Source organism: Balaenoptera borealis (assembly GCF_965194805.1).
Source record: "Balaenoptera borealis genome assembly, chromosome: 11".
NCBI lineage: Eukaryota > Metazoa > Chordata > Mammalia > Artiodactyla > Balaenopteridae > Balaenoptera > Balaenoptera borealis.
Window position 1 is genome coordinate 49290278 of NC_138868.1, and position 17500 is coordinate 49307777.

Sequence of the window (17500 nt, forward strand, 5' to 3'; positions counted from 1 at the left end):
GCTCATTCCCAGATTACAGACGAGAACAACGGCCTCAGCTCAGCGATGAATTATATGCACTACACACGTTGCATTCTACTAATACGAATGAGCAACATCGATTCATTCTACTAATTCTTCCAGCGAGAGGAAGGCTGGGTTCTTGCTGCTGCCTCCTGAGGACACTATTCTCTTCTGAAGAGCAGCAGGCATGACTGACACCATGGAGAGGAAGAACCAGAGTGGGAGAGTGAGTGAGTTTGTCTTGCTGGGCTTCCCAGCTCCTGTGCCACTGCGGGCACTGTTATTTGCCCTTTCTCTGCTGGCCTATGTGCTGGTGCTGACTGAGAACATACTCATCATTATGGCAATCAGGAACCACCCCAGCCTCCACAAACCCATGTACTTCTTTCTGGCTAACATGTCCTTCCTGGAGATTTGGTACGTTACTGTCACTATTCCCAAGATGCTAGCTGGCTTTGTTGGGTCCAAACAGGGCCATGGGCAGCTGATCTCCTTTGAGGGCTGCATGACACAGCTCTACTTTTTCCTGGGCCTGGGATGCACTGAGTGTGTCCTCCTCGCAGTTATGGCTTATGATCGTTATGTGGCCATCTGCCATCCTCTCCACTACCCTGTCATTGTCAGTGGCCGGCTGTGTGTGCAGCTGGTAGCTGGCTCCTGGGCTGGAGGTTTTGGCATCTCCATGGTCAAGGTTTTTCTCATTTCTCACCTCTCTTACTGTGGCCCCAACACCATCAACCACTTTTTCTGTGATGTCTCCCCATTGCTCAACCTTTCATGCACTGACATGTCTACAGCAGAGCTTACAGACTTTGTCCTGGCCATTTTTATACTGCTGGGGCCACTCTCTGTCACCGGGGCCTCCTATATGGCCATCACCAGTGCTGTGATGTGCATTCCCTCAGCTGCTGGGCGCCATAAAGCCTTTTCCACCTGTGCCTCTCATCTCACTGTTGTGGTCATCTTCTATGCAGCCAGTATCTTCATCTATGCCCGCCCAAAGGCAATCTCAGCTTTTGACACCAACAAGCTGGTGTCTGTACTCTACGCTGTCATTGTACCACTGCTCAACCCTATCATTTACTGCTTGCGCAACCAAGAGGTAAAGAGAGCCTTACACCGTACTCTGCGCCTATACCAAGGCCATGATGCTAAGCCTGGGAAAGCTAGCAGAGTTGGGTAGAAGGGATGTGTTAAATCTTAGATAATGCTCTTAAACTTAGGATCTATGTCTTCTATGAAGTCCAGAGGAGCTCTTAGAGCTTAAATTAGGGACTAGAGTTTCAAAGGTACCACCAAAGAACTAGTTCAGAAGGAGGAAGAGAGGTGGATTACAAGCTTGAAATTGTATTTCTTCAAGACAAGGTCTTAACGTACAGGCTAGAAGTTGATCCCATGTTGTCTGCTCTATTGTAATTTACGTAGAGCAGGTTCATGAATCATGCATCCTGGTGGGGTGGAAAGGGATGACTATGAGCACAAGCAAAAGCAAAAAAGCAAAAAGCAAAAAAAAAAAAAAAAAAATGCAGAACTAGCATCTCTCTAAATGGCTCTTACTGGGTTTGTTACTGGGTTTTAGTTCTGAGGCAGAAGATACAGAAAAGGGAAGTGGAAGGAGGAAGCCATTCAAGGAAACACACGCTTCATTATGGAAAAGCATCAGGAGACTTCTGGATGAGATCTCTTCTAGCCGGAGGACACCAACTGTAGCCTATGAGGTAGTGGGGCCCCATGTGATCACCTACTGTGAATTACAAGGCAAGGAGATAGGAAACTGTGAATTTTTGTATTGGCAACATATCACCTCCTGGACTACAGGGGTTTAGAGCTTCATTTCCTGATTTACCGAGGTCAGTGCCCACACTGAACTAGTGGAGTGGCTGATTGCAGTTGTTTATTTAATCTTCAGTCTCTCTAATTAGACTATAAGCTCCATGGAACTAGGGATCACATTTGTTTGTTCATCATTTTATTACCAGGGCCCAGAATAGTATCTACCACATGGTAGCTATAAAGAAATATAATAAATGAATATAATTTGGAGCCATGTAGGCAAGGCATGTGTGTCACACCTGTAGGTAGGACTGGCAGGTTCAGGAACTAAACCCCTCACACTTTGCTAGGGTATGAGGAGGTACAAAATGACTCAGCCTTGTTAGAAGAAAATTTGGCAATATATATCACAAATGCTAAAAGTATTGAAAACATTCTGATTAAGAAATATTTGTGCAGACAGACATTTGTATTTACTATAAGAAAAATATGGAACTATGCTAAATTTCCACAGAGGACTGGTTAAATAATTTGTAGTTTATACATTAAATGGAATGCAGACATTAAAATACCATGATCTAAATAGAGCTAATGACAGAAAAATATTCCTAATAAATGAAAAATTAGATTATGTAATAGTATCAAAATACTATACTATACAAAATAGTATCAGTCTATTTGTTCATTTATTTAAATAAGACTAGAAGGAATTTGACTGAAATAGTAGCAGTAACTATACAATGAACCCCTTGCTCTTATACATTGCATTCTGTGACAAAGGTATTATTACCAGCATATTTATTTAAATAAACATTTCTTAGCCAATAAAATAGGCCCCTTTATTCATCTGGACAGAGAGATGGTTAGAGGGTATGTCAGTATGATTTTTGGAAATTTAACTCCTTACAGTCACCCAAGACCCAGAACAGGCTACATGAAGCTTCTCTCTTTAGATGTGGAAGCCTTCTGCTGTTGCAGTTTATCTTCCTATAGTTTTCTACAGTTTAAGAAAGGATATGAAAGGCTATAATCTATATAAAATATTAAATCACTGTCTTGTACACCTGAAAGTAATATAATATTGTAAATTAACTGTATTTCAATTTTAAAAAGTATGCAAAAGTCTACTAGCAAGGTTATCAGGCATTATTAGCTGGTCCCTATTTATTTAATGTAATATTCACATTTATTTGTGCCAAAACAGTTACATAAACTTATAAGTGTCTTGCTATTATAATTTATAAATGATGGGATATACAGTTCATCAAAAATCTATCTTTCACCTTCCCCCATAGAATAAGTTTCTGAAAGGGGGTAGTGGTCTGGGATGGGAATGTCTTCCTCTGGGCATCAATAGCGTAGCTGTTTTATGAATCTCCTTATCAGGAAGTAAATATGTGATGTTGATTTCCTTTACTGTGCTTTTCTTTATTTTCCAATAAAATGCATTATTTTTTTTTTTGAGTTTAAAAAAACACCTCTAATTCTGACTTCAAAATTTGAAACCAAATACTTCAGGTATAGGAAAAGTGTTTAGCACAGTCTCCTGCACTTATATATCTTTCAACAACAAAAATGAGATGAGTCCATGTGAACTCTGGTGGGACTGACACTTCTCTTGACTTGAACTGCATGTTCATAGTCATATTATCCGCATGGCTGATATTGAATTTTATATTCCAAACCTAAGATTTTCAAATGAACTATTAATTATCAGATTATTTCTCATAGTCCATTGATATAATTATTTTGTCTATAAACCTAGATAGAGGACTTTTTTTTACCCTATTACATTTGATCCTGTTTCTTTCAAATCATCTTTATAATCTGCCAATCCTTCAAAATATTGCATAAATAATGTTACTCTTTTGTAATTCCCTTTTGCCAGGGTAGTGTCTGGGGGAAGTCTCCAGTCTCCTTCATCATTACAGGAAATAGAAGTACTGGATCCATACAGGGTCTTTCAGATAGGAGAGATACCCAGCGTGGCCAGAGGCAACTAACATCTACAGAGCAAGTGAGGATCAACGTAGACAGCTTCTGTGCTCAAAAATATCTACTGGTTCCCATCAACCTTGAGTAAACTCCAAGTTTCTTAGTCTGTCCTTCAAGTTTCTTCACAGTATGATTGCAATTTTCCTTTTGGTTTTTATTATAAATTTTTGCACACTACAACCTTGTGCAGATGAATTTTAGACTGTGATTAACATTTTTTTTCTTGAACTTAATATTCCAATATCTTTTACTATTTCCTAACATTTCGTATTGAACAGAGTCAGAAAACGTCCAAAAACCTTTCTGGAAAAGAGCATTAAAAAAAAATAACATTCTTCTGTAGTACTAAAACCCCTATTCTGCCTCATTAAAAAACCCTTACAGTTGTGAAATACAAATAAAGACAAGAAACTGTCAAATATAGGGGACTTAGGGACAAGATACCTAAATGGAATGTGGTAACTTAGACTGGATCCTGGAATGTAAAAAGGATATGGAAAACCTGGTAAGATCTGAACAAATCCTGGAGTTTAGTTTAAAAATGTGCAAATCTTGCTTTCTTGGTTTTGAAAGTATACACAGTAAGGTAAGGTGATAATATTAGGAGAAACAAACTGGGGGAGGAGAATGTGAGAACTCTCTTTAAAACTTTTCTATAAATCCAATATTATTCCAAAATAAAAAGTTTATTTTAAAAAGAAACATATTGTCAGCCTTTTTATGCTAAATAATTTAATAGAATTCAATTGATTTCAGTGACTTCATATTAACTTTTTCAAAATTTTCTGGATTTTTAATTCTCATGGAATTCATGCATTGATGTTGTTTTAATCTAGCTGATTGATAAGGGAGAATTAAAGTATAATTGACACATTTTTTTCTTATTTTATTAATTTTTATTGATTATTATTAATAATGTATCATTGATGTGGGAGTTACACACTTTTTTTCTTCTGGTTTCTTTTTTTTCTTTCTTTCTTTCTTTAGACACATCATTTTTGCTTTATATATTTAGCAACTCTAACCAACGATACCAGCTCTTTCAGATGTCACCATCTGGTGCAGGCAAGCATGAGTGGACAGCTCCATGCATTGCAGAGAAGAGAGAGGGCTTATAGCACAGGTGTTTTCATTTTCTCTTACAGTCATTCCTTAGGAAGCTATTACCTTCCCTGATTTTCGTGTTCCATAGTCTCATTTCATGAAGACCAGTGGTCCAGGCTTTCCAGAATAGTGCCAATACACCATATGCTTTTAGACAAAGAAAACAAATGGATGGAGTATGGGAAGAGCTAAGTCTATCCTTCTCCATCAAATTCTAGCCAGTTTTTTAAAGAACAAAACAGGTATGTTTCTATTGGACTACCTGATACAGAAGGTAGTGTGGTATGAGTACATAGTATAAATGATAAATAATACAAATATATTTTATTTGAAATAAACAGAAGTGTTTACACTGCTCAGTGGGTCACTTGGAAACAAACTCCTGTTTGACTGCATTTCTGAGCAAAAACAAAGCTAAACTACAAACACCCATCTTTTTTGACATGTATTTGGAGATATGTAGGAAGACACTACTGTACTTGTTTTTTTTTTTTTTTTTAATAAAACTCGGGGCTTCCCTGGTGGCGCAGTGGTTGAGAGTCCCCCCTGCCAGTGCAGGGGACACGGGTTCGAGCCCTGGTCTGGGAGGATCCCACATGCCGCGGAGCAACTGGGCCCGTGAGCCACAACTACTGAGCCTGAGCCTCTGGAGCTTGTGCTCCGCAGTGAGAGGCCCGCGCACCGCGATGAAGAGTGGCCCCTGCTCTCAGCAATTAGAGAAAGCCCTCGCACAGAAACGAAGACCCAGCACAGCCAAAAATAAATTAATTAATTAATTTTAATAAATAAATAAATAAATAAATTTTAAAAATTAAAAAAAAACTCATCTCCTGGTCATAGAAGTGTAAACAATGTAAATGAATCCACCACTACCAGTTGTCACATCCTATTTATGTCACTGGTGTATTCTGAGATCACACATATACCTGCCAATATACCTAGGAAGGGTTGATACATCACAGTTTCATTTGAGGTCTTCTCAGGCAGGACTAAAGCAGAGTATTTTGGAACAAATTTTACATCCTATTTACAACAAATCACTAGCATTCCCTTAAATAACAGGTTACAATAGACAGATACTGCCTGGAAGTTATCCTCTAGGATCTTTAGGAGTTTACCTCTCTTGAATCTAAAATCTCTCTAGAATTTCTCACTTTTTCAGGCCCCTGTTTCACTCTCTTCATCCACCTTTGGCTACTCACAGAGACACAAGTATATCTCTTGGTCCTTTGCTCTTGCAAAACTTCTAGCACTTGATTCTCGATTTTATGGTTACTGAGGCACGATTAAGAGCAGAGATACTGTAGGCTCACCACTCTCTTGTGGATAACCTGACAGACAGAAGGGATTGCCATTTCACACTATTCTCAGCTCATAGTACATACTCCACAAATGCTCGTCAAATGACTGAGTGCTTCCTGGAGTCCAAGGCAGAGGACTCTAGTCACCTGTCTCACCTTCTGCTGTCATTATGCTGCATTCTTTCTTGTGCTAGTCTCTCTACACTGAAAGCCCTCTCACATCATTTCTTCTGATCAAATCATGGCTGTGGTTCATATTCCAACACAGGTAATATTTTACATTTGTATACTTATCACTAGACAGTTTTAGAACTGTTTTCCTATACATATTACTTTTGAAACTAATATTAATAATATGATGTGACAACGGAATTATTATTACCATGTTTTATGAGATAAAAAACTGAGGAATAAAGACAATTTTTGAAGGTTAAATGTCTTCAGAAGGATGGAACCTAGATTAAAAACCAGATCTTCTGATTACTGGACCAAAATTATTTCCCATCACGCTATTTTCACGCTACCTTCCTGCCATGAGTCTGGAATGACACCTCTTTGATGAAACCTTTTCTAGATTATGTTAGAAACCATTTCTCTCTCATTGGTGTTCCTAGAGCACTTTGCACCTCTCTTTTGGCCCATGTCACATGCTACGCTCATTACAGTGTATACTTCTAATTTTAATTAGAATACTAGAAGTTCCTAAAGGACAGAAACCATGATCTACATAGTTTTACTCCAAAGAATGTATAGCACAGTGCCCTGTACATAAAAAGAGCTCAATAAAAGCAGGATGTGATTTTTTGTAATGAATGAACAAATGAATGTATTAATTACCTTATTAACTGACTTAGGGTTCTCATCCTGGTTTTTGAGTAATTTGGTGCTGCATTACCTTGCATATGGTAGTAAGAAAAAAGGGCTACACCCTATCCACACGTATAGTTAAACATGTCCCGGTAGAAAGAGGAATAGGTAGGTGGGTGGAGATTCAGCTTCCCTGTCCAGGTCCCTGGGACACAGTATTGGCAGCACACAGAATTTCCCCGGAGCCAGGAGAGACTGTGTGTTAACAAGCCCATGGGAGGAAGGGACGGTGAGTGTTAAATATACCCTCCTGCCCCGGCTCCAGTCTTCTGGGCTCAGTGCAGCAGCACCAACCATGCAGCCTGAGCAGAGACCAGACATGGATCTCCAGGAAGCACAAAAATAGGCAAACCAGCCTGCTTTCCCTTGATTAGTGCAAATGTCTGCAGAATTTTTCACTCTTGAAGAGAGGGCAGGTGGACCCTGGTAAGTGGTTGAAGGTACCAGGTGAGATTCGTTGATCCCTGAAGAAAGTTCCAAGGAAGATGAGGAGCGGCTTGGGAAAAATGGCTGCAGGCACCGTCTTGGGGTGGGAGAAAGGGTATTGTGGGGAACGAACGGGGAAATGAAGATCCAGTACGTCTTTACCCAAGGTTGGGGAACTTTGGGCAGCTGTGATGTCGTTTGGGTGTTGGACTAGGGCACAGAATATATGTTTCTTGTTCCAGAAGAAGCCTGTTGGTGTCTGTGTTTTCTCTTGAGAACAAGCACACAAAAGACTGACAAAAAGTTCTATAGTTTAATGAAAGGATTTCTTTCCTCAGGTACCATAGAGATCCTGGAGCTCAGTGCTGTTAGTTCTGAAACAAGGAAAATAGAGAGAATTCTGTGTCTCTCCACGATACAAAATAGAGCCTGCTGAGAGGTACATTCGTGGCCAAAACCTGGAGGAGGATATGACGTAACAGGGGTGTGACTGAATACACAAAAGCAACATGTTAGAGAGGATAAGAAAGGAAGCATGAGTGATCTGCAACTCAGAACTTTTCAAAGATGTTATAATCCTGTTTCCCAGGAAATTGGGCTTACCACATTCCCCCAGAATATAACATTAAAAAAGTAAAAGAGTGAAAATGAAAACAGCTGCGTGTTTAAACAAAGACATGTGAGTATCATGTATGAGTCTAGTGCATTATCCGTGCATTATCACATTGATTCTCACAACAAACCAGTAAGGTAGGCATTATTAACATTATGCTATTTTACACCAGTGGGTATTGAAGTACCTAACTGTTAAATATTCTGTTTAGGATGTCACAGCTAGTAGCCTTGTTCTGACACTAAAGTCAGTGCTGGTAACTAGTATGCAAAGGTAAGTGTGTGGGAAATTGTGTGGCTGTCCCATTGATCTACATGTCTGTTTTGTGTCAATACCATACTGTTTTGATTACTGTAGCTTTGAAGTATAGTCTGAAGTCAAGGAGCCTGATTCCTCCAGCTCTGTTTTTCTTCTCAAGATTGCGTTGGCTATTTGGGGTCTTTTGTGTCTACATACAAATTAAAAATTTTTTTCTTCTACTTCTGTGAAAAATGCCATTGGGAATTTGATAGGATTGCGCTGTATCTGTAGATTGCCTTGGGAAGTATAGTTATTTTGACAATATTGATTCTTCCAATCCAAGAACATGGTATATTTCTCCATCTGTTTGTGTCATCTTTGATTTCTTTCATCGGTATCTTATAGTTTTTGGAGTACAGGTATTTTGCCTCCTTAGGTAGGTTTATTCCTAGGTATTTTATTCATTTTGATGTAATGGTAAATAGGATTGTTTTTTAAATTTCTCTTTCTGATATTTTGTTGTTAGTGTATAGAAATGCAACAGATTTCTGTGTATTAATTTCGTACCCTGCAACTTTACAGAATTCATTGATGAGCTCTAGTAGCTTTCTGGTAGCAGAAAACTATGTTTCTATGTATAGTATCATGTCATCTGCAAACAGTGACACTTTTATTTCTTTTTTCTCAATTTGGACTCCTTTTATTTCTTTTTTTTCTCTGATTGCTGTGACTAGGACTTCCAAAACAATGTTGAATAAAAGTGGTGAAAGTGGGCATCCTTGTCTTGTTCCAGATCTTAGAGAAAATGCTTTCAGCTTTTCACTGTTGAGTATGATGTTAGCTGTGTGTTTGTCATATATGGCATTCATTATGTTGAGGTATGTTTCCTCTATGCCTGCTTTCTGGAGAGTTTGTATCATAAATGGATGTTGAATTTTATCAAAAGCTTTTTCTTCATCTACTGGGATGGTCATATGGTTTGTATTCTTCAATTTGTTAATGTGGTTATGTCACACTGATTGATTTGTGGATATTGAAAAATCCTTGTAACCCTGGGATAAATCCCACTTGATCATGGTGTGTGATCCTTTTAATGGATTGTTGGAATTGGTTTGCTAGTATTTTGTCAAGGATTTTTGTACCTATGGTCATCAGCGATATTGGCCTATAATTTTCTTTTTTGTGATACCTTTGTCTGGTTTTCGTATAGGGTAATGTTGGCCTCATAGAACGAGTTTGGAAGTGTTCCTTCCTCTGCAACTATTTTTTGGAATAGTTTCAGAAGGATAGGTATTAACTCTTCTCTAATCTTTTGATAGAATTCATCTGTGAAGCCATCTGGTCCTGGACTTTTGTGTTTTTGGGAGATTTTAAATTACTGATTCAATTTTAGTACTGATAATTGGTCTGTTCATATTTTTAAAATTTTCTTTCCGGTTCAATCTTGGGAGGTTGTAACTTTCTAAAAGTTTGTCCATTTCTTCTAGGTTGTCCATTTTATTGGCATATAGTTGCTTATAGTGGTCTCTTACGGTTCTTTGTATGTCTGTGGTGTCAGCTGTAATGCCACCTTTTTCTTTTCTGATTTTATTGATTTGGGTCCTCTTCCTTTTTTTCTCAATGAGTCTGGCTAAAGGTTTATCGATTTGTGTTTAGCAGCATATTGTTTAGCTTCCACGTGTTTGTATTTTTTTTTGCCATTTTTTCCATTCGAGTAAGCTTCATAAAAGCATGAACAAGTCTGTTTTTTTCATAAATTTATTTCCTGTATCTGATACTAGTAAGAGTTCAATAATTCTTTTTTTTTTTTTTTAATAAATACATGGTCTTTTCACTCCCATGTTTCTGGTAAACTTACATCTAAAACACATCTGGAATCTTTCTTTCTCCTCTCCCAAACGTGTATCTAATGACTAAGTAACTGCACTTTACCCACCTTTATCTGTCTGCCATCAGTAGTGCCAGTTGTTGAATTTCACTATTTCTATAGCCTCCAGGCGTCTCTCTCTCTCCTATAACAATCTCCCTTAGCTTCACCACTTTGGAATGCAGTGTCTCCATTTTTCAGCATCAGCACTTAGCAGATCAGATGATGTCAGAATATTTTTAAAAGAAGTAGCTCTAACAATAGCCCATGCCCTCAAACTCCACAAGTAATTTGGAGAGCTCCTCTAAATCTAGCTCTCTCACAACAATTCCTGATCACCAGCACCTAATCTGAAACACTTTCCTGAAAAAGGACTTACTCTCTGTTGACTATTGACTAACTTCTTTATCTTCACTCACCATCTTTTCTATGTTCTTCTTTTGCCTATAAAATATATTCTGAAGACCTTCTCTCTCCCCATATTTGCTACTAAGGACCAATATCCATCTTATAGTTCTTATAAATCTCTAGACATTGACAAATCGATGCTACCATACAATTAAATCTGTGCAGCTGCTTTTGTTATATAATTCAGATTTTAATAACCTATGACTAAATTTATAATTATGACCATCACCCATCATTACAGTAAAAGAAACTTTTACTTTAGGTCTTATTTTGTAAGCCACGTCCTTAGCTGTCGCTCCTAGACTTGTGACATCTACCAAATGTGTTAACATGCGTTTTTATTTTATTTACATATAAGTAGAAATGTTATGGATGATGACATTAAGGGCAAAATAATGCAGTAAGTAACCAAATATCTGCATCCAACCAATATCACTCTGTCAGTCAATAATAATTTGTTTCATCTATTGATACTGAGCAGGGCCCTGTGGGGCTCCTAGGCACAAAGCCTTTCTGTGTTCCCGGTTTCTCTGATTACAGGAGATAGCCTTCATTCAGCTTCCATGACCTTCCCTGAGTTCCAACAGGCAGAGTCAAGCAGTTGCTAATTAGGGAAGGCAGGGGATGTGAGACCAGGGAGAAACAAACAGTCAAGAGAAACAATAGTGCAGCCTTGGGCAAGGTCCTGTTTCCCCATGAAAGGATACACACAACAATGTCTTTGAGCTATTCTGCAGATGCTGAAACCTCCTCCAGGTGGGAGAAGTTAATGATTAACAATAGTATGCTGCCCACAAGCATGTAGACCTCAGACAAGTTGGAACCTGAAGGCTGATGATGCTGACTCCTTCTTACCTCACCCCCAATGCATCAGAAGAATGTCCATGAGCTGACCATGCCCTCTTTGAACTATTACTATAAAACTTCTCACTATCCTCTCCAAGTTGGGACACAGTTTTTCAAGGCAGGAGCCTGCTCTGTCCCCCTTTGCCTGGCAAAGTTATAAAGCTATCCTTTTCTATTTCACCCAAAACTCTGTCTCAGGTTCGATTCTGCACCAGTGTACAGAGAAGCTGAGCTTTCGGCATCAATATCAGCTACCTTCTAACCACACCACCATGAATTCCACATTTCTACAACCTCTCTCTAAACATAACAGAAGAGAGTCAATTCTTTGACGAAAACAAGTTATTTGTCTACACATATCCCTCTTCACTTACCTGATCTAGCCATATCAGTATAGTAAAAGGTTTGAAATCAGTTTGGAAGCACTGTTGTCTAGTCAATTCTTTCTAATTCCAGAAATCATTACTTTTCTAAAAAAATTAATAGACAGAAACCTCAATTAAATAGACCAGAAGGGGAAGCTCTTATGTCTCAGGATGATAACAGAGTTCAACAGGATGAACAATTCTCTTAGTTCCTGTCAAGGACTTGTACAATGAAAACCCATGGACTCTTTGTTTACTATAGCACTCCCAACTTCCTTCCTCCCTCTGTAAAAGCATTCTCCTTCCCTTGCTATGTGGGGAGATGCACATGGCTTGCCATGGTTGCCAATCTCAAATTGCAATTCTCTGCTAATCCTGAATAAGCCCATCTTTGCTGGAGAAATATCTGGCAGTTTATTTATTTTAGGTCAACATTTTGGTGGCCCGTATAAGGACCAGAGAAGACCCCTGAAGGCTGTGGAGATGGTGAGTAAACAGGTGCCATAGCCACAATTGACCCCATAGGCTCATTGCTTTTCTCACTGACCCTGGAGTTTGAAGGTATTTCTTTCTCCTGCATCTGAGCTCATGCTCTCTTTGCGTTTGAAGCTCTCAAGGCATTGTTCAGGATTTATGTTGAGGTTTAACATTTCCATTAAGGCCTTGTTCTCTATGCCAGTACTCATTTGGTACTTTGTTCTGATTTGAGATTAGACAGTTTCAACTGAAGCTGACTGTGAAGCCACGGTCCCATTTCTTCTTATTATTGATTTGATAACAAGAGAAAGTTCCACTTTGGACTAAATAAAAACCCAGTGTAACTGAGCAGGACCCTGCCATGTCCCCTGTCACTTGTTTGTAGAAAAACTTTAGCCTCCTAGGCCTTGCCCAAGTTCCAAAGAGTAAATTTAATCAGAGAACTGAGAAAACACAGAAATGAAGGGAAACAGTCAAGCAAGACAAAACAATAATAGTTTAGCCATGCAACAAAGTCAAGGACTTTAGTTCCTCTCAAAGGCTATATATAATATCTGAGCCATATCTTGAGCTGTTCTGCAGATACTGAAACCACAACCAGGTAGAAGAAGTTAACTGCATGCTGACCACAAGCACACAGACCCAGAACAGTTGGTACCATAAGGCTGATGATGTTCACTCCTAATTACCTCACCACCAACCAATCAGAAAAAAGTCCACAAGCTGATCAGGCACCCTGCAACACTCTCACTCACCCTGTCTTTAAAAACCCTTCCCTTAAATCCATTGGGGAGTTCTGGTCTTTTGAGCATTAGCTGCCCATACTCCTTGCTTGACCTTGCAATAAATGCTTCACTTCTCTTCACCACAGCCAGGTGTCAGTATATCGAGTTTACTGTGCATGGGCAAGTAGGCCCAAGTTTGGTTCAGTAACACCAGTCCTCCTGGAGACTCTAAAATGCCCATTCCTCACCACTGTTGGTCCACTGACAAAATGATGGCACTCATGAATCGATATTGGTGGGAAAGAGTAACAAGGTTGCAAAGAGTGCCTACCTCACTTGTTCCACTTGCCCAAAGTGCAACGCAAGGAAGCCTGTTTGTACTGTTCCTAAACAATTTAAACTGCCTAATGGATCATTTGAGGTCTGGTCAATATATTTCATACAACTTCCTCTGTCTAATGGGTATAAATATGTTTTAGTCATGATCTGCATATCTTCACACTAGATTGAAGCCTCCCCTTGCAGAAAGGCCTTTTCTCTGGCCAAAGTCCTTCTAGAAAAGATAATCCCTACCTAGGAAACTCCTCTCAAACTTAATAATGACCAAGAAACCCATTTTACTGGCCAGATACTTCAACAACTATGCTGGTTTTACAACATATTCACTTTGCTTATCACCCTCAATGCTCTGGTTTAGTCAAACATACTAACAGCATTATTGAGATTCAATTTGCAAAATTTGTACAGGCCCTCCAAATACCTTGGCCAGTATCATTGCTGTTGGTCCTTCTACATTTCAGATCTACCCTTTTTGGAACTCATAAGCTCTCACCCTTTGAGAGAGTCACAGGATGCCCAATGCACTTGGCTTCTGCTTCTTTTGATCCAAAACTGATAAAAGGAGAGATACTCTGATATTGCAAAGGCCTAATTGCTTCTATTAAAAATAACCGTATTTTGGTACATCAATCATTTCACAGTGCACTCTCAAGAGACAAAGATCTTAAGCATCAAAGCTTGCAACCTGGAGATATCATCTTTTGGAAAAGATACCTCCAGAAGAGGTCTCCTCAACCTAGTTGGAGAGGTCTCTTTCAGGCACTGCTAACCAATCCTTATGTCACCAAACTCCAAGGAATAGATAGACTCTTGGATTCACATGACATATGTAAAGAAAGCATCAAATCCTGATTGGACAGCACATCATCTGGTGACCTGAAAGTAAAGATTTCACAGAACTGAATCAGATGACATTGGATGAGAAGTTTTCCCAAGATATCCAGATTAGGTTTGTTGGAAGTTTGTCACCAAACCTTTGATGATGACGTAAAACTTCAGATGACCTCCAGTGTCTATGATCTTGATAACATATGGGCTTCAGATAAAAAGTGCCTGAGAGTTCTCCCTCTTACCCCTCATTACTCAGATGTGACTCCAATAGGTTTTCAATCTGTGCACTTTCCCTCCAATGTGAGACCTACACTCACAGTACACTTACAGGAAGAAAGGCACTTCCTGGCACAGATGGGCAAAAAAGCCACTGAAATTGGAAAACCTGACTTGATCAGCAATGCTTTCAGAGAAAAATCTTGATAAAAAGGGGAAAAGTGTAAAAACAATAATAAACAGCAACCTCAATTAAATAGAGTCAGGAGATCAAAGAGGAAGCTCTCACACCTTGGGACAATAGCAGAGTCCAAAAGGAAGAAGGAAGATTCCTCTTTGTTCCTGTCAAGGACTCAAACATGAAAAGCCATGGACTCTTTGTTTACTATGGCCTTCCCAACTTCCTTGCTCCTTCTATAAAAGTATTCTCCTTCCCTTACTGTGTGGGGACTTGCATGTGGCTTGCCAAAGATGCAGACCCCAAACTGCAATTCTCTGCTGATCTTGAATAAACCCATCTTTGTTGGAGAAATATCTTGCAGTCTATTTGTTTCAGGTCAGCACTTTTTAATAGTTCATTTAAGTTATTATTAGGTGTTTATATCAATTTTATACAACACCCTATTGAATTTTTCCTTCCAAACAAAATAAATTATAAATTACATTTTATGGTGAAAAGTGCTAAGGTAAAAAACACATCAGGGATGAAAAGGGTAAGGGATTAAGAGATACAAACTACTATGTATAAAATAAATAAGCAAAAAGGATGTATTGTACGGCAGAGGGAAATATGTCTATTATTTTGTAATAAGTTTAAATTGAGTATAATCTATAAAAATATTGAATCACTGTATTGTACACCCGAAACTAATATAATATTGTAAATCAACTATACTTCAAAAAAATACATCAGGGAAGAGAAATAGAAAGGAAATAGCAAGCATATGATGGCAACTTCACATAAGGAGATTAGAAAGGCCTTTCTGAGAAAGTTATATTGAATTAAAGACCTAAAGGAATTGAAAGAGGGAGTCATTCAGTTATCTGAGAGAAGAGCATTCTGAACGAAGATAACAGCAAGTTTAAAATTCCTTAGAAGGGAATGTGCCAGATGTATTTGAGATGTCAGTACAGGAAGCTTTGACTTTACAGGAAAGTCTGGTTTCGTTCTGCTGTCTGACCTCATGTTCCACAGGACACAAGAAAAAGATTTCAGATTTAGACAGGGGCATGAGATATAGTCAAAAGGAGGCTGTTTAAATCATATGAGAATTTAACATGCAGAGGTATATGCTGAACTGTACGCCCGTGGGTTTCTTGTATCAAGCATAAATAGAGATGAAGGACATAAGCACATACCATGTATATTAGTTGCCTAGGGCTACAGTAACAAAGTACCACAGACTGGGTGGCTTAAAACAACAGAAATTCATTGTCTCAAGTTTCTGGAGGCTAGAAGTTCAAAATCAAGGTGTCAGCAGAGCCATCCTTTATCTGAAACTGGTAGGGAAGAATCTTCCTTTGCCTCTTCAATTTTTTTGGTGATTTGCTGGGAACCTTTGGCATTCCCAGACTTGCAGTTACAGCACCTCAATCTCTGCCTCATCATCACATGGTATTCTGCCTGTGTGTCTCTTTCTCCTCTTCTGACAAGGATACCAGTTATATTGGATTAAGGGCCACCCTACTCCAATATGACCTCATCTTAACTAATTACATCTGGAATCACCCTATTTCCAAATAAGGTCACATTCTGAGCAACTGGGGGTGAGGATTTATTAACGTATCTTTTAGGGGACACAATTCAACCCATAAATCTGGGGTTAATTGTTTAGGCTCAAGGCAGAGAGTGATGGCAGAGCTGTGAGTTTAGGAAACTACTGAGAAGTAAAGGGATCTTGCCAAGATAACACAGAGCTCTGGGGTTCCTTCTCCACTGTGCAGGTGGAAGCATTGAAGTCAAGAGGACAGAAGGGTTTTCTTCACATACTTGGTAAATCTGACCACTCCTAGAAGAAACAGTTACTCCAAGATCTAGTCTGCAGGAAAACTATTGCTTCAAGTTATATTTGTAATTAAGAAATATTTATCATTTCAATAATTTATACTTCTCAAGAAAGCTAGTAATGATATTTATTTGTGACAGTTTAAAGTGGCTACTTCTCAATGTTATTCAAAGACATGACTTCCTCTTATGCCAAACATGTCTTTGAATCATACTGTTGAATAGGTCACTTCTTGGTTATTTTCCTGTTTGTGTTGACCCCATGCATGGAATACAGATTCAACTGTGTTCTACTTCAGACCATGGCTTATCTTACATTAGTCTGTTCCTGATCTGGTTTCCTCCTCTTCTTGGATTTTTCCTCCAAGTTTTTAGGTATCCTTATTTCTTAAATGATCACTATAAACATAAAGCAGTCATTTGAGATAAATTTTCTAGCATTCAGCCATGAATCTTTGCTTTCCTATCTGGCTTTTAATTCCTTTTTAAAATTTCTCCCATTTTCCTGAGAATGATGGAATATTGACTCATCAAGGAGAACATTTTGAAGAGAGAGGACAATCTTGTTTAGCAAAGGAAAAGATCCACTGAACCCGGGAATTTCCAATCCTCTATCTCTGTTCTGAAAAATATTTTAGGCGGGATGCTCCTCTGAGATCAAAAAGTAATGAAAAACTTTCAAATGTGAATTTGAAAACAAATAGGCTTTTAATCACCAAATGAATTGATGTAGTTTAGACAAACTCCTGCAATTATGGTGCTCCCCAAGTTAAACTACAAGACCATTAGTACATACACAAAGCCCATATACCAATTTTAAAAGCAAAGACAAAGAAGCCAAAGTTTAAAACTTACTTAAACTGAGAAGATTCCATGGGGGAAAAAAGAGGAAGTAAATGGAAAACAGGAAAATAGGAAAACAATATATTTAGAGCGCATTATTAGAGAGACCATCATGGCAGGAGACTGTAAAGGCCAGGGAAAAAATTTTGGTTGCCATAGAAATGTGTCTCTTTAATACAACTTAGCATGATTACAGCAAATAAGAGTAAAGTTGACTAGCGTCAGAAACTGCACTTAGAGGAAATACTTTGAGAGG

At 38.6% G+C, this 17500-nt stretch overlaps 3 protein-coding genes across 5 annotated transcripts in view; 1 reads left to right on the top strand and 2 right to left on the bottom strand.

Annotated features, from left to right (window-relative positions):
* Positions 1–17500, bottom strand: part of ZNF215 (zinc finger protein 215) — a 259348-nt gene that overhangs the window by 74648 nt on the left and 167200 nt on the right. The gene's annotated exons all lie outside the window — the stretch shown is intronic.
* OR10A4 (olfactory receptor family 10 subfamily A member 4) overlaps positions 1–17500 on the bottom strand; it is a 29459-nt gene that overhangs the window by 11461 nt on the left and 498 nt on the right.
* On the top strand, positions 8–5097 carry OR6A2 (olfactory receptor family 6 subfamily A member 2). The gene has a single exon (XM_082341629.1). It carries the CDS (start codon positions 191–193, stop codon positions 1184–1186), a length of 996 nt encoding a protein of 331 aa, XP_082197755.1. The 5' UTR covers positions 8–190; the 3' UTR covers positions 1187–5097.

Coding starts and splice junctions, on each gene's coding strand:
- OR6A2 (XM_082341629.1), top strand. CDS start 191: ATGACTGACACCATGGAGAGGAAGAACCAGAGTGGGAGAGTGAGTGAG.